Source organism: Clarias gariepinus, chromosome 11 (genome assembly GCF_024256425.1).
Source record: "Clarias gariepinus isolate MV-2021 ecotype Netherlands chromosome 11, CGAR_prim_01v2, whole genome shotgun sequence".
Taxonomy (NCBI): Eukaryota; Metazoa; Chordata; class Actinopteri; order Siluriformes; family Clariidae; genus Clarias; species Clarias gariepinus.
Window position 1 is genome coordinate 21,523,115 of NC_071110.1, and position 23,064 is coordinate 21,546,178.

A 23,064-nucleotide genomic window follows, 5' to 3' on the forward strand; every position below is an offset into this window, starting at 1 on the left:
ATCCACATGTGCATTAGGAGTCGTGTTTAAAATATGAGGAGATCGTTTTCATTATTTATTACTGCCTTATTTATTATAAATATTTGTTAAAAATAAAGCATTCCAGTTCCAATTGCAGTTTACTAGAGATAACTCAAACACTAAAACACTGACTGAGTATAAAACTGAGTATATATATTTCATATACTTTAATATGATTGATTTGCTTATTTGTATTTTTTATATATTCTGTTATGTTAATGCTTATGATGTTGCCCAATGCATGCAGTAGCTCTGTGCATTTATTGTACTGAAGGAATATAAAGACATGATGCATCCATTGAGCACTTTTACAGTTAGTTAAACGTTAACAATATCACATCTGAGTAGATAAAGTGTAATCAATATTTATAGTATTTATCATTGATCCAAAAGTAATATGTATATTTAATGAGTTGTTTGTCCAACAGGGGAAACTGTACTTGCTGACATGGCACTGAATGTCCTGTGTCTGCTGATGAAGGATCAGTGGAGTTGGCTGTGCACTGAAAATATCCAAAGAAGCATCAGACTGCTGTTTGGGACCCTCATTGAGCGGTATGCAGATTACAAGGAAATTTTGCTTATTACTTCTATTTGGCACACTATAGGATTATACACATTTTAGTAGTAAAAAAAAGTGCTGGATTTAGATGCATTGTTTTAGGGGTGCTCTGATAGATCGGCTGTTGATGGGACGATCACTTGTCTCTCAACTGGCCGATCACATAAACCAATATGTATTCTGATGACACAAACGCTAAATCTTGTAAGGCAAGAATCTTGTAGCCTTACTCTACAGAGAGTAAAGATGCTTAAACCATTATCACAAAAAACAATAAGACAGAAAGAAAGAAGTAAAGCATGGTTTCCAGCAGTGGCAGAGGCAGCCCAGGTTTACACTACTCCGTGACACACGCGGGTTGACAGTAAGCATATGCCAACATGGATGCACACATGGATGATAGGAATAGACTGTGTTTTTAAAATACAGAAATTCTGATATCCAGAAAGGGCATGATATACAGTCGGAAAGTCGTATTTTAGGCTTTAGACTCACAAGTATTTGTGAGTGCCCCTTTATGCTAGTTAAGGAATTAAAATTTCCCTTGGTTTTTAGTCGAACATAGGCTATTCTATTGGTTTACATTTTTATGATGATGGAATATGTTGCACATGTTGCTATAAATTTTAAATGCATAATACTTTTTTAGATTTTAATTATATTTGTGAACTGCTGTTTAGAATATTTTTTACAGCTATAAATAAACAATATTATAAAATAAATTGAATGCTTTAAATGGCAGATTCCAATAACCTCCACACACTTATGATCAGCAACCAGTATTCCTGTCAATAGGTTCTGATTTCTGTGATCAGGGATCAGTAAACCGCCCCAAATAAACAAATGTGCACAGAATTTTTTTTGCTTGTGGTTACTAATTCAGTAACCTAATCCTTAATACTAATCCTTGGCTATGCTATCACTACATGTATGTTACCTTTTATCAAATAGATTTTTGATGACTTGATTACAAAAACAATTTTGTCATCGGTTTGTTAGAAACACTTTAATAAGCATTGCTGTTTTTATATATAGCATTCATATAACATCCAAAAATATTTTCACACCGGCAGAATTACTGTTTTTTTTTACCACAGTAAATCTATTCACATTTCCCCTTTGCACCCATTGTTTAATACAGTGGATATAAAAAGTCCAGTTTGTGATGTAAATAAACAAAAAAAGATTATTGTCTCGGCTGTATTTTCACTAAAACATTTTGGGAAGAAAAAGAATAAGCTTACTGTAACCTTGTTAAATAAATATGCATACACCAATATTTTTTTAAAGCACCCATAACACATAATTTCCGAATATTTATTCCACTGTTCCTTGCAAATCTTCGCAGAGTGGTCTCACTTGTGCACCTAAATTCTATTGAAAGCCATTTTTTTGATAGAATTTACTCTGTTGTGCTTGGACCCTTTAAAAATCTTGATCTACTGTATGTACCGTAAATTCATTTCTTTGACTTGGATTTGTGCTTTGGATTGTTATCATGTTGAAAGAATATGATTTTTATCTGTCTAACAGAGGCTTGCAAGTTTTGTTCCAAAATAAATTGTTTATTTAAAGCTATTAATAATTATTCTTGACTAGAGCCCCATATCACAGCGCAGCCACTATGATTTTAGACCATGGGTATGCTGTTTTTTGAGTGATAAGCTGTCATGTTTTTGTGCTAAAAAAATCTTACTTATGTACAAAAAAGTTCTACCTAGGTCTCACGAGACCATTTTATTTTGTGGCATCATTTTGCAAAATGTAGGTTAGCTTTTGTATAGCCACTGTACCTCATAGCCTAAATATATTAAGATACAAGACTGTATGCAGGTATGTGAATTGCATGCTTCACCAGCTATGCCATATACATGCCCTCTCTGTCCCAAAAATAAGACATAGGTAAGAATTAGCATGTGTTTCTGTAAATGTCAGTTCAACCTGCTTCCTTTCTGTCCACAGCAGACACAAGATCATAGCCATGCTTGCCACAGTCTTTTTAAATCCTATAGTATCTTAAACATGTAAATGTGGTGCAAACTGAATCTCGTGGCCCTGAAAGGACTTATCTTAAGTTGCTGACGGAAATCTGTAGTTGGCCTTATTTAAAATGGCACAACTGTCCGTTATAAGACCTTAAATACTATATAGTTCCTATTATAAATGATTTCATATTTACATATCTAGCGGGCATTTCAGATTCATTATTTGTGTAGCCATGAATAGTGTAACCTGTACTGACCCCTTGCCATGTATTTGATTAATTAATGAAATCCACCAGCATGGAAAATCTGAGACAACCTTGTGCCATTCTCCAAAAGCTACGCAGAAAATGTGGATGATCAGTTAAATGGTTGAAAGTTATTCAGTTCAAGCAAAAGCGCAGCAAGTCCTGAATTTAGGCTTCGTTTTACTTTCCACTGAACTGAGTGGGCCACTTTTAACATGAATGCTGTGAACGCTTAGTTTTACTTGTTAACAGACCTTTGAATCTGTAGAATAGCCTGCCTGATCCTACTACTTATTTTTGTCTCTCTTTATAAGGAAATAATTTAAGAATTAAATAGGCTTGTCTAATAATAATAATGGTATTAGAAAGTAATTTCAACATATTTTCAACAAATTAGTAATATCCTGGGTAAGCCGCAGTGTAACAATGAAGATCATTTTGGTCCATGAATACAAAGTTGCTTTTCATAGTGGTTTTGTTCATCTTTGCTGTATTCAAGTGTCTTACATGGACAAAAGGTCCAATTGCTTTTATCAGATCTGATAGTGTTGGCTAAGGGCGACAGCTTGATGAGATGTGAATCAGACGGCTTTATCCACACAATTTTGCTATCACAGCACATTCCTGAGTGGTTTATTCCACTTACCACAGCAATTTGCCAAAAATGTATTTATTTATTTTTATTTAGTTAAATACCAGCACATTGTTCTTTTTGTTATCCCGTTACATATTGTGGCATGTCTACAGCACAAGTATGATCCCATAATCTGTTTCTTTATATGAACAATAAACAGTCCTCCCTCTTTCTAAGTTAATAAAACTGACCAAAAAATTCATATTGTCATGTTAAGCAGAAACCAATCCTGATATTGACAGTGACACCAGAGACATTTTAAATAAATGTAAATGATCATCATCAGTTTTACCAGCATGGTTTTCTTTGTTAAATAACAAAACAAAATCTGTTATTTATTTATAATATTATTTGGTTAGCATGTGGCACTCTTGCTGTCTCTTCGACTACGTTCTTTTCCCAGTCAAGGAAAAAACCCTTAGCAACTGAATATATGATTTAGGCCACCCCTAGTGCTGGACCCAAGCCCAGATAAATTGTGTCACTAAGGGCATCTGGCATAAAACCTGTGCCACATCACATCTGCACACTCAGTGATCCACTGTGTTGACCCCCCAAAATGGGGAGAAGCCACAATGGGGAAAAAATTATTTATAGTATTATTTATAGTATTATTTATAGTCTTGTCCTGAATTCAAACTGAATACGTAACTTCAATATTAGTCTGTCCAGACCAGATGTGTCTCAGATGTATGTCTGTATAATCTACTAGCAGGATAAAGAAACAGCAACTGCACACTTAGATTTCAACCTGTTTTTACACAACACCATAAGTGGGTTAATTTGCATTTCCTTGTTTTTTAGTGAATAGAATCAGCCTAGTTTAAATGTTACTGAAAATACCCCAGAAATACCCAGTTCCACACCTCAGCCAAGCCTAGTAAACACTCCCTATCACTAATTACACTTGCCAGTTGCTCATTAACTCCTTGTTTTGTCCTTTAGTTTGTAACTCACAATGCTATGACTGATTTTTTTAAATATAATGTTAGAATAAAATGAGGAAATCTCCACCATATGCCACCAGTATGGGTACAAAACATTTTTTATCAAGCTATCATGAAGAAGGATCTTATACAACCGACTATATACGAGCAATTAAAAGAGAAATAAAATTCTTTAGCACAGATTAGTTTGATTACTGTTTTTTCATGTCATGTTCTATTGTATCTATTGTAGTGCATGTGAATCAGTGAAGGATTATGTTTTTTTTTTGTTTTTACATCCTATCAGAACAGGTGGAAAGAATGTTACGTTGTCACTGCTCTTGATGTAGTGACCTGTTCCAGACAGAGCATGCATTAGTCTCTCAAGTACAACAATTTGGCTTGTTTGAATTTAGCTGATTAGAAATAGTGCTGTTCTAAATCTTACAGAGACCTGACTTGACCATGCCAGAGTCGCAGTTTTTGTGCTATTTAGACATGAAATAAATAAAACAAAAACTGTCCATTAGAGCGCCAGAAACGTGACAAACTGGAAAGGTTTGTGCTTGAAATTAGTCTGTAATTGATCTTTTACTTGGCTCTCATAGCCGCGTCTTTATTCTTGCCAGAAAATATTGCATTCATCACACCGGACATATGGATATTGCGGTCACCTCCTGGGGGTCCTTAAAGATTATTGCATATCATTTACTAGTGACTTTTGCTTAACTAAGTTTGTTCTGATACTTATAACCTCTCTGGTGAAAAGAAAAATCTGATTTTAAATGCAAGCAGTTGTAATTTTGCCAATATTGTTTGAAGTTACATAAGACCACCAGCTTAGGAGAGATTTAATGTCACCAACATTTAGACTCGTTTTAATTAGAGACATACTTTTATCCTGGCCTTGGGTTTTAAAGGAGATGCTGGTAAAAATTAAAGAGGCTTATATCCACTGTTGCAACAGTTTAAACAGATGAGATGATTTTCCAACTGTAGGCAAAAGGATAACTATGCATCTTTTAATAATTTGGGCAAGTGTTTCACCTAGCCAAGGCTCTGCTGGGATTTGGGAAAGGCACACTGATTGTGTATGCAGTATTAGGAAGCTGTACAGAAAAAGATAATTTTTACACACAAAGTTACCTACTTATTTACTTATTACCTTACCTTTCTGCTTTTATTAAAACATTCTGCATAACTACTGTACTTGCTATACTATTACCTGTGGAAATTATACCACAGTTTTTCTGTTCACTGATAACAAAATTATTTGTACTCTTAGAATTAATGTTTAAAGATACCTCCTCTGTAGAGAGTAACAGGACTCTTACATTAATGTGTAACAAATTTAAGGAGGTTTGTAATGGGATCTTGGTCCTCCATGTAAAAAATTTCAAGCTCTTGTTTTATGCATTTGCATTTCTCTCTGTTCTCTTTTTTCAGGTTATAATTTTTTTTAGCAGGATTCAAATCTGTCTAAAAATCTCATTAAAAAAAAGAAACATTCTGTCCGAAAAGTGTTCGTATTTAAGGTCTTCTAGATGTAATTTTTTATTGTTAATGCTCTATAATTTTAACTACTTTATAATGAATACAGATTTCCTCTAGACTAAATACCAACTGGCTCAGAACAGACTATTAGAAAGATCATGTAGCTGATGAGATGTATCGTAGTTTTCCAGTCTGTGAAAAATCTTTTATTAATTATATATTAATAGGCTTCATTATGATCACAGACTTTCCAGTGAGGTATCACAATTATAAGCAGCTGTTTTAAGGCCAGGTCCAGACTGTCTTGGCAAGGACAGTGACACTGATTTTCGCATAAAAATGCAGTTGAAGAAGGATTTTGTGAAATCTTTAGCATTCTCAGATGCCTAGGTTTATACTGAAGTACAAATATATAAATGTGTATGTTAAGTGTAAGTGTTAATTTAAAATAAGTGGTGTATAAGTAGAGAATGTCTTGAGGCCTTTTGTCTGGTAGGCATAGATATCTATTGATTAAGTGTTACACATCCTAAAAGGTAGCTCAATACAACAGTGTACTTCCATCCCAGGCATTATAATTTCAGTATATTTTACAATCATGTTGCTGTAATAGTATAATATAATGCAAGTATACACAAATCGAGAACAAATATAGCAACCATTGGGAATGTTGAGGGGTTGCTACAGCGGACCATCCAATCAGCACACAACGGTGCACAGGATTTACGCTGGACGCCCTTCCTGATGCAACCTTCCCATTTTGTCTGGGCTTAGAACCGGGGTTTGTGCACTGGGGGTGAATCAAACCTGGGCCTTCCTCATAGTGAAATAATTCTAATAATACTTACATTTTTCTAGCATGTTATGCTATGCTATACCCAATTATGTTCCAGTTAGCAAATACTATCCATGTAACACTGTATTATATGTAGATAAGCCAGTGTTTGCATTTTTTCTATAGTTACAGTATTAATTTATTTTTCTGTGCCACCTGTAACAATTTGCTATTGATCATAGGAAAAAATGTATTGTCTTTTGAATTGACATACAATAGTTTTTATGCTGCACCCACATCTTTTCCTACTGAAGAGTAAAGTTATTTCAATAAGATATTCAAATTCAGACTTATTATTATAGTATTTGGTAGTAAACAAGGTATTGTTAAGTCTTTTTACTGTTAATTTGCACATTGTCTTTAGAAATAATGGCATATCGCTCAAACCTGAATTATGCAGCATCGGATGAACTCTATTGCAAATGGAACAAGGGCACGAGAACAGTAATGAATTTATGAATACAACTTTTATTGTAATATACAGGAACATATTTGTTAAGTCTTATCTGTTAACTTTTAAGCTCTATTTCAACTAACAGTATATATCTAGTGAAAAAGAATTCAGAACATTGAAGATTAAGATTTATTTGGGTACAGTTTGTATCACTAGAAAGTTAAGGCAAGACCATATCTGTTATTATAGTTTTTACGATAATATAGCTGGTTGAAGTAAATTGTATGACTTCAGTATACCCTTCATAAAAGTTGCAAAGGTAACATTCACCCAGTGGGTGAAGTTTTCTTGAACTGAAACCCATATACAAGTATTTGCTTTAGATTCCTCAATGCACAGGTAGATTATCTGGTTAAAAATCAAATCTACAGTTAGTTTTTTACAGAGTTTAAATTTACAGTTTGTTGTTAAGGAGGTAAACATGCGACACTCATTACAGCTAACAAAAGCTGTCCACCCCCCATCCCCCTCCACTCCAACTTTGTAGCTTTAACACACAGAGGTCAGAACTGCCTTAAATAGTAAAGCGTCCACTTTGCCTGTCTGAGGTAATCAAATGCAGCATTACATCTGGTCTGTTTCTGCCAAATGGTCTAAAGGCAAAAAATAAAGTATTTTGTTGTGATGTAGACAGTTTGGGTAATTCCACGTCGACTCGTCTCAGACCGTGGGGGAATTGCATTACTCAGATAACATCCTGGCTATTAAACATCCTGTTTGGAACAACAGTAAGATAAAATCAGTATCTAACAGCAATCTAAGCTGACACTGTTGAGGATTCCCACAAGTGCAAAATGTTTAGATATGATACCTATTAGGGCGTTGTCATTTCAGCTCATATTATTACATATTTACTTAAGTTTAATTTGTATAGAGCTTTTTAGTGTGGGTATTGTTACAAAGCAGCTTTACCAAAATCCGGATGTAGATTTAGATCCCTAATGAGTAACCCAGAGGCAGCAATAGCTAGGAAATTTCTGACACGACATAAGGAAGAAACTTGAACCAGACACTAGGAACCAGACAAAGGTTTTTGGGTCAACATTAGGAGGAAATATCCACATAGAAGATGGGGAACCTAGATAAAGAACCTGCACCTTAAGTACTTTGGGCTAACACCATTAAGTGCTTTATATGTAATTAGTAGCATTTATTTCTATAGCATAAAAGATCGTATCTGTGTTATCATAGATAATGCCATTATCTATTGTTAAGCTGCACTGAGATTAAGCAATACAAGGAGAGACACCACCCTGACCAGACACCAGAAGTAGCTCTTATAGTTGTACATAGTGCAGCCACAGTACTTTGGTGAGGCCAGAATTCTAACTACTGTACAAAACCTGTATATCTAATTGCAGATGGTTGGAGATAAAGGGAAAGTTTCATGATGTTCTGTAGTCAGTCAAAGCAAATGTTGAGTTAATTTTTTTAGTAAAGGTTTAATTGTTTCTGTTACCATTCCCTAATAGAAGAAAAATGTAGTTAAGAATTAACCAAGGTTATAATTTATAAAGGCATTTTACATTTAGGCATTTGGCAGACATTTGGCATTTTCTTACGTAACAAACACAGTTAATTTTTGTTGACTTCTAATATGGAAGAGATATATGCTTATTAAATGGCAAATTATAGCCTTCTAAATTATAGCCGTTAAAAAAAAAAACGACGATAGCATGAAAATAATAATTACTTTAGTAATTCATATATTTCAGCTGCCACCGATCATTTTAACCTTAACTGATATAGGAAGTAGCTTCTCAATTCTTAAACAGCCACAAGACTTGGGCATGGAAAGATATTACTGTGTTTTAGAACACAAATTATTGGCATGTTTTAAGCAAAGACAACAAGAAGATTGCTGGGATTACTGGAATTACGTTATGAACTGTCCAACACATTTTTAAATTCTGGAAGGATAGTGGTCAACTGTCAACCTAGCAAAAAAAAAGTCGTTGGAAAAAAAGCGATAATTACCATGTTCAGAGATTGCTTGGTGAAGTTGCTTCTACAATAAAAATCACTCTTAGATTTCAGGATTAGAACTAAACTGTTGTGTGTCCATAAGCAAACCGCTCGTTGGTGAGATTAATTAAACAAAAGGGTTTATTTAGCTAGGAGCATAAAGATTGGACTTTGGAGCATCAGATAAAGGTCATGAGGTGTGATTTAAGTACAGATTAACCCTATTCCAGAGTGAGGGGAAGAAGGGAAGAACATGACGTGATGTGCCCACCATTCATTGTACTCACTGTACAAGCATATGGAGGCAGTGTTATGATCTGGAATTGCTAGAGTTGCTAAGGTCAAGGCTCAACAACTTTATGTGGCAATAAAATAAAGTCACCTTATGACCTGAATGTATTCACACACTCATTGTGTATACCCCTTTATCCTGTGTACAGGGCCATGGGGGGCCTGGAGCCTAGGAGACTTAGGAAACATGGCAGATACACCCTGGACAGGATGCCAATCTATTGCAGGGTGCACAGAGACACACACACACACACACACACACACACACACACACACACTAGAGGTCAATTTATAATTGCCAAATAGCATAATCTGCATGTCTTTGGACTGTGGAAGGAAACCGGAGTACCCGGAGGAAACCCACCAAGAATGGGAAGAGAGAACATGTAAACTCCATGCACACAGGAACCGAACCGGACCCTGGAAGTGCACGGTAACAGTGTTAACCACTAAGCCACCGTGGCCCTAGGTTATTTATTAATGCTATAAGTACAATAAATGTTCTGACACATAAGGTGGTTAAAACAATGCCATAATCAAAGTTTAAGGATATCAAATGATATCAATGTATATTTTGAATCCACTTGTTGCCAAAATTATATCCATTTCCTGGTCCTTTTTAAGTCTGAATCGTAGACTTTTGTCACCATTTTTTAAATTTAAAAGAAGAACTTCATTGCTGTCTGTTGGTAGCTTTATTTAAACTTATGAGTCCAAGATGGGTTTGATTATTTATTGTGAGTTCTTTGTTATAGAATCGTTGTCATATGTTCCTGTCTTGAATTTTAACTACTACAAGATAAGGAAGTTGTGGGTTTTTTGTTTTTTTGAACAAATAGTTTAGATCAATGATTGTCAACTCATATGCAGTGTTTGCAGTAAACCTTCCTGCTTAGTTGCTTTTTAACCTTAAGGTCCTACAGTTCTTTGAATATAGATCTTAATCTTGTAAAATTTGGGTCTAGTGATTAATGTTTATGATAAAGACGATGAAAGTGGACTCCATTTTGTTACTACAGCTAAATCCTGAATATTTGGAAGAAGGTGCTTCAGATAAACATTCAGTGTACTCTCTTGATTTGGTAATAGATTGGTTTGCCGTGGAACCTCCTGGGGTAAAGTTTTTAGTCATCCATGGCAATATTCTCTTTTAAAAGGGAGTTCATAATGCTACTCCTCTACTCCTGTCTTATATTAACATATTAAAGACTTAACCCCATGCAGAGGCAAATTTACCACCCACAATGGACCTAGTTCAGCTCTGCCATGTCATTATTTCTCTCCGCCCCAGTATTAGCCCTCACTGGGTCTTTAATTCTCATGGACCCAGACGAGGGCTTGAGAAAAGCCTGTGATTGAAAGCCTCCTTTGGCCTGGTCAGAAACCAAAGGAACTAAGCAATTGTTCTCAGATTCCTGCTGTCTTTTTTCTCCCAGTTATCCCCCACCATGGGTTTTTGGCTTTGTTAAACTTTTACTGGCCTGTGTTGATTACTCCCAACGCTAAAGGCACTTTAATGAAAAAGCACAGTTAATTAGTTGCATCTGTCATATATATATACACTATCTATCTATGCTAATGGTGAGCTCTGAAGGCTGTCTTAATCTTTACAGGCGTGCAACACGAAGTTCAGATATTTTGGGATGTAAACTAAAGATATTTTGGGTATGACAGGAGGCACTTCATAGCACTGTGGGGGTCAGACGATTTAAAGCTTGATCTGTATATGGTAATAGATAGCATCACGAATGTGAGAGGACAGACATCATCAGATTGCTTTATCCTAAGATAATTGTTGACTATACATCTGCAAGTAACTTTTAAAGTACTAAATTAAGAAAAACCTGTATTTGTTCAAAATATGAGCATTAATGAAGTGCGGGATTCATGTAGAATAAGAAGGTCTGCGGGGCAGCCAGTGTTTCATTTCATCACAAAGGTGTTCAGTTTGGTTTAAGTCAGAGGTCTAAGTGAACCACTCACGTTCTCCTACTTTAGCCTTGGAAACTGTCAATATAAACATGCTTTTCTGAGTTAGAAACCATATAGCAACAGTTAGGGAAGGGCCTGATATGAGGTGTCCAAAGAACTGAATAGTGCCGATGCCAGAAAAATATGAACATCTGCTTTATGAAGAAATTGTGTGCACGCATTAAAAAAAGCTTTTATTTATGCCATGGAGATGTTGCTGTACATGTTTGTCTTTTTAGCATGTCAGAACAAATTTGTTACAAACTAATTAACCATACCCATGGTATCCTTGACTAAGCCTTATCCTCAACCTTGGAAATGGAAGATTAATTCTCTGCTGATAGAAATGAATGTTTTTAAGATAAACCAGAAGTTGGGAAAGATGCTTTGTTTATTTCAGCATTACCCTGGGTAATACAACAGGCTCTAGTATGTAATGGTTTATTTAAAGACTCGCTCATGACCCAGACTCTTTTCCGAGGTTGATTATTCCATAAGATGAATTAGAACTTGGCTGTGCAGACAGATCTTAGTGTTCCATTTGGTAAGAACATCGAGACTGAATCAGTCACTTTATTTCGTGTATTTGGACAAGGAGTAATTAGTTTGTGGAGACACCTGCATGAGACACCTCAGCCAAGCCAAAGCACCAAATGAATCATTCTCCTCTTGTAAATATATCAAGATTAAATCTGCAGAGTAAAGTGAGTTGCGTTGTATAGCTTAATTTAGAAAGTGGTAAGCTTTTTAAACTAAAAAAAAAAGTATAGAGAGTTGTAATGGAGCATTATCAACTTTTTCTCAGTAATTCTCTGGTCGTGTAAATAATATTTCTGCTAAATGTGTACTGTGTAATTCCTGATTTCAAATCTTAATAGGGTTCACAGTAAATACGTAAGATATTCATCTGGATCATTTTTATCTGGATTTGGTGTTCCTTGTGTCTTTAATGTGTGTTTTGGGGGAATGAATGCATTTACATTTGCATTGCAAGTACTGTAGCTAAATTGCATCTCAAACTTACAAAATTGACTGTGGAATCCTTATCCACATACAAAGCTTATACTCAAACATTTTGTGTATTGTAAAATATAAGCATTTTTTATTTTGTAAAAGTAACGTTAGTTTGTTTCTGTTAAGTAGGAAATCTGTCAGAATGCAGTCATTAAAATCAACACTAGTTTTAATCAAATTACTGATTTACTGATGTGAATGAGCGTAGTGATATATTTATTTTTTCAATAATTAGTCTTTTAAGCTTTAATAAAAACCAGTGCTAGACCATTCGAGCAGTGCCGTACAACTATATAAAATGTGTTCAAATGAAATTTTTAATTATGGATACATTTGGCACATTAGTCTTCCAAAATCATATCATTACTTACAAAAGTATTATACAGTAGTTTGTCCACATTTGGACTACATTTTAAATGTACTGTATTTTAAAGTTTTATTTAAAGAATGGCAGTTGATGGCAGTAAATATTAGCATTATTTAATAAGTATATTTTTGTTAAAAATCGGTATATTGGCATACAGTTATGTAAATATAGTAATTGAGTAATGAGAAATGATTTAGGGTTGTGTAAGTTGTTGACTACAAATTACGTAGGTACATTCTATTGCCAGTAATTACCGTATTGACTGCCCAAACAGTATATTATTTCAGATTGAAATCGAAATACCAATTAGACAGTCCATATGGTATATACTTATATACATGTTTATATTTTTGGAGTGTCACAATGAATCAAGGCTGCCATTAACATTTGAAATGTCATTTTATGGCTCATTTCTGCTCATACTGACTCTTTTTCCATTGCTCTTGAGAAATATACTCCCTGCTAAAGCTTTGTGTCTCCTTTCTGAGATTGTTCCAGTCAAAATGAGCCGCAGTTTATAAACAGAACTAATGCAGTTAGTGGAATAAAATGTGCTACCGTTGATCACCATTGGTCTCTTTTCCAACACCCGATATTCCATTGGACTCCTCACTGTACACCAAGCACACGACTTAATAAATAATATTATTTGTAGAAAGAAATTTCTGAAGAAATTCTTCTCCAAAAGTATTTGATCTTTTGCATTTTGCTATACATTGTCATCTTATTTTATTATTATTTTTATTTTATTTTATTTTGTTGAACTAGCCATGATTCTACAATACTTGCTTAGGGGATTGTATATTCAGTATTTATGTATTATATATTGTATATATTGCAAATCATTTAAAACGTACTGTATGTAGTTTTTAACTTTATCAAGAAGGAAAATATTCTGTAATACTACTAAATACTTATGAAGTATTGTCAGATTTTGGTACTAGCGTGAAAGTTACTTTTAGTGAAAGCCTTACACCATTGAATAATTCAGTTTAAGTGACAATAAAGCCTACTTGAACTTGAACTTGAAATTAATGATTTATGTCTCTGATAAAAATAGCACATACTTCAAGCTTTTGGTTCACACTTTGCTTGGGTCAGTCATTTGTGGAATTATTTAATTTAAAGTTTGTAGGAATGTTTTTTGTGATCCCTTGTGGTGTTTTGTACTTAAATGCTTGAGTAAGGTCTTTAGGCAGGATTAAATTTTAATCTGTGGATTATAAAATGTACTAAATAAAATTACTGTATTTAGATTTTTGCATTACACTTTGTATGGATGTAAACAGTAATATGAGTGATGTAAAATACCTTCATAAAAGTTCCTATGAAAATGATTAGCATGCTAGTAATGGCTAGTAACTTTTTAACAGAAATGAATGAAATTGTGATATTAATTGATGACCTTTTGTGAACATCATTATAGCACAGACATGGTGCAAAAATTTTCTGACACTGAATAACATTATTAGCAGTAATTGAGCCATAATGATCTATAAAGGGTACATACAATCAGCTGCTCTGTAGGTTCAACCATATACAGTTACTGTAGTACACAGTGAAACGAAACAACGTTCTTCCTGGACCAAGGTGCTACATGCAACATAAATTTACAACATAAATTAACAGAAAACCTAAACTAGCTAGCTAAGAGGCCTAGTTAGCTGGCTAGCAAAGACAAGACAGATTGATCTAACATAAATTACAACATAAATTAACAAAAACTAACTAGCTAAGGAAGACTATCTACAGGGTTTTTATAGACAACAGACAATATAAAGTGCATGTGCAAATGTGCAAAGAAAAAGCAACAAAGTGAAAGTGCGACAAACACAACATAACATAATAATAAGGTGTTAAGGTGATGAGCTGTTCTCACTATCCGCTGTAGGGTCTTTCGGTCCGATATGGCACAATTCCCAAACCAGACAGTGATGAAGCCGCTCAGGATGCTCTCGATAGTTCCTCTATAGAAGGTGGTCAGGATCGGTGGTGGAAACTGGGCCTTCCTCAGTCTTCTTAGAAAGAAGAGACGCTGTTGCGCTTTCTTGTGTAGGGAGCTGGTGTTGAGGGACCAGCTGAGGTCCTTCTCCACAGAGAAGCCGTTGATGCTCAGCGAATGGTCGCCTCGTGTCCTCCTAAAGTCAAAAACCATCTCCTTTGTCTTGTCAACATTCAAAGACAGATTGTTGTCTTTACATCAGTCCGTTAGCCTCTGCACTTCCTCTCTGTACACTGACTCGTCATTCTTGCTAATGAGACCCACCACTATTGTGTCATCAGCGAACTTAATGATGTGATTCGAACTGTGTGTTGCTACACAGTCGTGACTCAGCAGTGTGAACAGCAGGGGACTGAGCACACAGCCTTGTGGGGCCCCAGTGCTCAGTGTGGTGGTGCTGGAGGTGCAGTTACCGATTCGTACTGACTGAGGCCTTCCGGTCAGAAAGTCCAGGATCCAGTTGCAGAGGGAGGTGTTCAGGCCCAACAGGCTCAGCTCCTCGATCAGTTGTTGGGAGATAATAGTGTTGAATGCTGAGCTGAAATCTATGTACAGCATTTGAACGTATGTGTCCTTCTTGTCTAAGTGTGTGAGGGCAAGATGGAGTGCAGTAGAGATGGCGTCATCCGTTGAGCGGTTAGGACGGTATGCAAAGTGCAGTGTAAGCCCTGCCACATGAGCCGTGTGTCGTCGCTGTCTATGAAGTGGTTGTGGATTCTCTGGGCCCAGAAAGTTTGGCCCTTGCTCTTCTAAGGGCCACCTTATCTCCCGCTTTGAAGAGTCTCGGGTCCTCAGAAGTGCACGTAATTCCGCAATAATCCACGGTTTCTAATTGGGTCGTGAGATGATGATCTTGAAGACAGTGATGTCATTGGTCAACTTTCTGATGTAGCTGGTCACTGATGAGGTGTACTCCTCATAAACATGTTCCAGTTAGGGAGGCTGCAACTTACTTAAGTATGTTATGTTAAGTTTATACTTCTTTGTTCTGATTAACACACAAACCGTTTTGTGCAGCTTAGAAATCTCTCGCTGTATCACTTGCTCTCGTTCTCACTCTCGCTCTCCCTGCTGCCACTTAGTGAAACACATAACATACCGAAGCATTCAGGCTCTCATTTTCAGTAAAAATGTATTTCCAAAGCATCAGATAACTCCTCATTATTCAAATACTAGACTGACAAGGACCTTTTTGGTATTTGTAACATAATTTTTGGTTTAATGTAAAATTGACTTTATTCTTATGTATGTATGTTTTTTTTTCGCATAGGTGGCTGGAGGTTGGAGTGGCCAATCTAACATGTATGCAGTACTGGGTAACTTATTTGCGAGTGCTGCAGCAGGCTGTGTGGCCTGGGGGAACTCTGCCCACCCATCCCCGGCCTCTGCGGACTCAGCAGCAGAAAGTTGACACCAAAAAGCAGTCACTGCAGTGTTTGATGAATTTGCTTCCTGGTAGAGTACCTTTCCTGCCTCTACAGTAGATGCTTTTTTCACAAGTCTGTAAATGTTCAAGTAAAAGTCCAAGTAAAAATCTGACTTTGTCAATAAACTCTGTATGTCTATTGCTCATGCTCATTGCTTTCTTATTTTCTTGTGTGTGTATGGGTGACCATACTGTCATGTGTTTTTACAGATCTTGTTTCGGATATGCTGGGCTCAGAGAAGTACAAGCATTCCTGGCAGGTCGTTCTTGATTCTCTTCAGGATTCTACAATAAACAGGTCAGTCTAAGGACACATACACACACACACACACACACACACACACACACACACACACACACACACACAATTAATAATACATGCACAGCAAATTGAATGCACACAAAGTACACAAGCAGAATTGTTATGCAACTCTTATAAGAGCCAAGAAAAAAAATTCCCTAACAAATTTAATTTAAACCACTAAAAACTGTGGCACAAAAGAAATTAAGTGTGTTCTTATGCCCAAGGCACTAGGGCTGCACATTACAGACAAAAATAGCATATTATGAATATGTTGCAACAGATTGCAATTGTAAAAACCCATGCTATTCTGTGTCCCTTACTGCAGCCTGAAGATTACATCTTTTGTACCTTTAGTATATACCGTACCAGGAGATTCAATTAAATTTCATTCGTATAGCGCTTTTAACAATTGGCATTGTCCCAAACAGCTTTACACAATCAAAATAATTATTTAAGTTTGTGTGGAATTTGAATGTGTATGAATCAAAATGGTCAGTTTGTCCCTGGTGAGCAGGCCAAGGGCAACAGTGGCAAGGAAAAACTCCCTGAGATGGTAGTAGGAAGAAACCTTGAGAGGAACCAGACTCAAATAGCTTAAGGTGTTAACTGGTTAAAATTGTAGTTATTTAAGGAAAGTTTCCACACCTGTAACTAATTGTGATTGTATTTAGTGTCTGTGCATAAATGGTCAGTAAGTTTTTTTGCTCATAAGGTAATGCACTGACTTGGCCAGATACTTCACCATAGGGAAGACAAAAGAACTGACAACAGACTTGTGTAATGAGGTAGTTGAACTTCATAAAGCTAAACAAGAATAAAAAAAGATATCTCATCATTTGAAAATGCGAGTCAGTACTGTTCAGACTGTGATAAAGAAGTGGAAAATATGAAGTTCTGTTTATACTAAGCCACGGTCAGGTAGACCAAGAAAGATTTCACCCACTACTGTCAGAAGGATTGGGGCTGTGTGAACTCCACTGGCACAGAGAAGTTAATCAAAATTGATGGCAAGATGAATGCAGCATGTTGTCAGTAAATACTGGCAGACTATTTGCATTCTGCAGCACAAAAGCTATGAATGGGACACTCGTAGGTGTTCCAACATGACAATGACTCAAAGAACAAGGCCGAGTTGACCCACTAATGGCTACAGCTGAAAATGGTGGAGGTTCTGGAGTGGCCATCACAGTCTCTTAATCTCAATATCATTAAGCCACTTTTGGGAGATCTCAAAAGTGCAGTTCATGCAAGACAACCAAAAAAATTCCAGGAATTAAGGACCTCATGTACAATTATTACAAAAAACTGCATGCCATCATTGATGCTAAAGGGGGGCAATACAAAATATTAAGAACTACAGGTAAGAAACTTTTGAACAGGGATTATTTCTTCATTTTCATTATCGGCATATTTTGTCTGATGCACAAGTGTGCCATTCTGTTCTGTTTTACATATTAACTTGAGTTCTATAAGAAATAAAATACATTTGATTTGGCTTCTCGGTCATGATTTCATAAAAAAAGATCTTGCAAATTCTCCCAAGGTATGCAAACTTGTGTGTGTCTTGTATGTGTATATATATATAATTTATACACTAAATGTGCCTGCAACTTTGTTTGTGTTAAATATAACTGCACACTCCTAAGCGTGTTCTAAAAAATGTACAAAACCATTTGTTGAATTTTAAAATGAATAAAAGATTTTACGTTACCGTGAAGTGTGCGGAATGAAATGGTGCGAGATTGCGTTTATTGAGTAGATTTCAATTGCACACTCATAATGTGCATTGAGAGATTTACAGCACCATCTGTTGAATTTTAAGATAAAGTAATGATTTTTTTTCAAAGTCTAATTTTTTTTATGATTTAAGGATGTTTTCCATTTAAAATTACCATATCTTATCTACCCATGGGCCAATTGCAATGACACAATGTTACCTTTGTAACATTGGACCAAACATTGGACCTTTGTACACAACATACAGTCATGTTGGAAGAGGAAAGGGTCTTCCACAATATTGTAAGCATACAGTTTTCTAAAATGAATGCTGTGGCAATAACATCATCCTTCAATTGAACAAAGGCTGAGCCCTGCAAAACACCATTCTATCATCCCTTGTACAATCCAGTAGGTATTATTGTACAAACCCGATTCCAAAAAAGTTGGGACACTGTACAAATTGTGAATAAAAACAGAATGCAATAAAGTGAAAGTTTCAAATTTTAATATTTTATTCAGAATAGAATATAGATAACATATCAAATGTTGAAAGTGAGACATTTTGAAATGTCATGCCAGATATTGGCTCATTTTGGATTTCATGAGAGCTCATTCCAAAAAAGTTGGGACAGATAGCAATAAGAGGTCAGGACAAATTTGCAACTTATTAGGTCAACTGGCAACATGATTGGGTAAAAAAGAGCCTCTCAGAGTGGCAGTGTCTATCAGAAGTCAACAAGGCCAGAGGATCACCAATTCCCCCAATGCTGCGGCGAAAAATATTGGTGCAATATCAGAAAGGAGTTTCTCAGAGAAAAATTGCAAAGAGTTTGAAGTTATCATCATCTACAGTGCATGATATTATCCAAAGATTCAGACAATCTCTGTGCGTATGGGTCAAGGCCGGGAGCCCATACTGGATGCCTGTGATTTTTGGGCCTTTAGACAGCACTGCATTTAGGAATACTTCCTGAAAACATTGTCTGTGAACACAATCCATTTGCTGTTGCCAGCTAAAACTCTATAGGTCAAAAAAGAAGCCATATACTGTATGAATATGATCCAGAAGTGCAGGCGTTTTCTCTGGGCCAAGGCTCATTTAAAATGGACTGGTGGAAAACTGTTCTGAGGATAGACAAATCAAAATTTGTTTTTTTGGGGGAAACTGGGACGCCATGTCATCTGGACTAAAGAGGACAAGTTGTTATCAGCGCTCAGGTCAGAAGCCTGCATCTTTGATGGTATGGGGTTGCATGAGTCTGTGTGGCATGGGCAGCTTACAAATCTGGAAAGGCACCATCAATGTTGAAAGGTATATCCAAGTTCTAGAACAACATATGCTCCCATCCAGGCGTCGTCTCTTTCAGGGAAGACCTTGCATTTTCCAACATGACAATGCTAGACCACATACTGCATCAATTACAACATCATGGCTGCGTAGGAGAAGGATCCGGGTACTGAAATGGCCAGCCTGCAGTCCAGATCTTTCACCCAAAGAAAACATTTGGCGCATTATTAAGAAGAAGATGCGACAAAGAAGACCTAAGACAGTTGAACAACTAGAAGCCTGTATTGGACAAGAATGGGACAACAATCCTATTCCTAAACTTGAACAACTTGTCTCCTTATTACCCAGATGTTTGCAGACTGTTATAAAAAGAGAGGGCATTCCACACAGTGGTAAACATGGCCTTGTCCCACCTTTTTTGAGATGTGTTGATGCCATGAAATTTAAAAACAACTGATTTTTCCCTTAAAATGAAACATTTTCTCAGTTTAAACATCTCAACATTTAAACAAGTCATCTATTTTGTATTATAAAATAAAACTGAATAAAATTTTGAAAACTGAAACTTCCACATCACTGCATTCTGTTTTTATTCACAATTTAAAGATTTTTTTGGAATCGAGTTTGTACATCAGACTGCCAGATATTGAAGCATCACTTTAGATAACATGTTTCCACTGCTTCAGAGTCCAGTGTGCTTTACACCACCCCAGCCAATGCATGGCATTGCACGTAGTGATCTTAGGCTTTTGTGGAGTGCTTAAGCCTTGGAAACCCATTTCTTGAAAGTCCCAATGACTAGGTGTTATGCTGATGTTGCTCTCAGAGGTCGTTGGAATGTGTGATTGGTACCACAGAGGATACGCATTATTTATTTATTTTTTTAAATACACTCTTCGATATTTGGCAGTGCTTCTTATGTCTGTGGGGATTACTGAGCTGTTGGTTGTCCTACACATTTCTATTTAATAGTAACACAATAAATGTCTTTACAGTGACCAGGGCAGAATTTGCACACCCTGGCTTGTGGCAACAAGTCATCCTAAGACCATGTTTAATGTTCCTGTGCTCTTATGATGCATTATACTGAGATTGCATGGCTCTGTGCTTGACTTCTATTAGCAATGAGTGTCGCTAAAACACCTAAACTCCATAATTAGGAAAGGTGTCCACATACTTTTGGCATATTAGTGTCTATATTGATTTCAGGTATTTAAAAAATGGGTCACTCTACCTAAAACTCTTTGCATAGAAGTTTACAGATTTTACGAAATGTTTTGTTATTTTGTTTGACCTAACTGCATATAAATTTGCATTTACATATCTAATTACTTTGCTATCAGTTTAAACCAAAATGTCGTTTAAAAAGGACTGCTTTAAGTGCCATGTTGTAAATAAACTTCTAATTATTGGTTCAATATACTTGCACATTGCATGCTATGAGATGCTGCTGGACAGTAAACACCAGGCAGAAAGTGCATGATACATTTTTTAACTACAAATGAAAGTCTTTTAATTTAAGTGTTCTTGTTAAACTTCTTGATACAAGTGCACAGATAATGTGTGTTTGACATCTGACTCCTTGTGCACAGGCATCTGGTTTACTGTGTGTGGGATTTGCTACTTGAATTCCTAATCCCTGAACTGTCTGATGACGACTTTCAAAAGATGCTGCTCCAGAGTCTTTCTAAAAATGCGGAGAAGCTACCACCCTAGGAACTTTTGACAGAAACATGTTTCAGCAACCACCTACCCTCAACGAAATGAGTCTGGTCAGTTGAGTAGTTTCAGTGTAAGCAACAAAGAATATGTGCGTGGTCTGGTCTGACTCTAATTTAGCCCTTACGTGTCTGAATCTTGCACACAATATGCGCATCTGGCCTAGCTTTGATTAGTGGCCACCTGTTTTGCATTTTAGCAGGCCCCGACTGATCTCCAAAACACCCCTGGACCGGATCTAAATTAAGGGAGAGCCCTCTTCTCAGGCTCTTATCCACCTTCTTCCGACATGAACTCTGGGCAAACCTTTAACAGATGGACTTGTATTAAAATGCATTAAACTTAACTTGGCCCTGTTTGGCTGAGTTTGTATTTAAAATTACTTTAAGGATACTTGTTGAGCATTTATTTTGATCCTTGGCATGGGCACATTTGTCTCTCATTTGCTTATGATTCTTAACTCTAACTTCCTGATGTATCTTCCTCCACTTTATTTAGGTTGAAGTGTTTTTCCATGTGAGCTGGCATGAAGTTTAGTGTCATGTTGAAACTGTACATTCTTCAGGGGATATTTTACAGCTTAATCTTGTCTGTTTAGAGGGTGGGTAATTTCCTACTTTTTATGGTTGGCCTTAAAGAAAATGCTGCTTAGTATATAGCTTTAAATAATACAGAGAAGAATGCAGAGTGGTCTTTCCATTCCATTCCAGTTTCCTATTCTAAATATTGTTGGACATAGATAGCTGTTAACACAGTTAAGTTCTTGTAAATATACTAACCCATTTCATTAGATATAAATTCTAAAGTATTTTCCTCAAACTTGTGCACTTTGTTGAAATCATAAAGAATATTAATATTAATAGGAATATTGATGTCTAAAACAGCAAAAGAAATGTATTATCTGCCTTAACATGTTTGTAATTCTGTTTTGTATGTAAAGCAGATTTTACAAGGAATGGATCAAAAGCCATGAAAAGTCATTCCTTAGTGGTAAATATGTTTAACTTTCATCAGTGGTCTAATCTGCATTATGTCCCCCAATATAGTGACCATTGTGAAATGTTGAAAAATCCACTAGTCCCTATTATGTGATATTATGTGATGTTAAATGTGTATGCTTAAATTATTGCTTTACTTGTTATTGTCTGAATAGAGAAACTGCGTTGTAAGACATGATATGTATTGTAATTAAATGCTAAAAGAACTGATTTAAGATTCCTGCATAAATATCATGTGCATATGAGCTCTGTAAAGAACCTGTTTATTTGTTTTGCAAATGTAAATGCGTCTTTTTTGTCAATTAACACTGATACAATTACAGATTTAGCCACTCGTATCTCTAATAATACTTTTAAATGTTTATTTCAATAGTAGGCTTTTTGTCTAAAAGTGCATTTTAAAGACTGATTTACCCCTGGGTAAGGTTTATGCAACACAGTTAACCATTATTATAATTGGTGTCAAATATTGGAAATCCTATTTTTAACTTATTTTTTTCTATGAAAATTAACTTATTTTTTGCTATAAAAATTATTCATAGTAAAATCATAGTAATGACTAAGGGATGATGTGAATCCTGACAGAGTGGAAAAATGAGGCCCACACCTTTCTATCAAAGTTGGTGTCTCTAGGCTCAAAGCCTATTTGATTAGAATTGGGATAATGATAAACACCTAAAGATATATTGGGCACAACAAGGTTTTTTGAACAACTACATTCTATAAGGGGTGTTCAAGACAAACTGGGACTTATGATGAAATTTCTCATTGATAAAGGCATAAAATTGATTGACATTTGCAGAAGACATAAAGTACGGTGATGAGAGTCTTCGCCGCAGTGAAA

At 35.9% G+C, this 23,064-nt stretch overlaps 1 protein-coding gene across 1 annotated transcript in view; it reads left to right on the forward strand.

Annotated features, from left to right (window-relative positions):
- Window positions 1-22,558, forward strand: part of snx19b (sorting nexin 19b) — a 34,311-nt gene extending 11,753 nt beyond the window's left edge. Inside the window, exons 9-12 of the mRNA XM_053507244.1 lie at window positions 450-576; window positions 16,037-16,221; window positions 16,403-16,490; window positions 21,096-22,558. Of these exons, the coding sequence (XP_053363219.1) occupies window positions 450-576; window positions 16,037-16,221; window positions 16,403-16,490; window positions 21,096-21,219 (524 nt within the window). The 3' untranslated portion in view covers window positions 21,220-22,558. The remainder of the gene's footprint in view (window positions 1-449; window positions 577-16,036; window positions 16,222-16,402; window positions 16,491-21,095) is intronic.
- The last annotated feature ends 506 nt before the right edge of the window (window positions 22,559-23,064 follow it).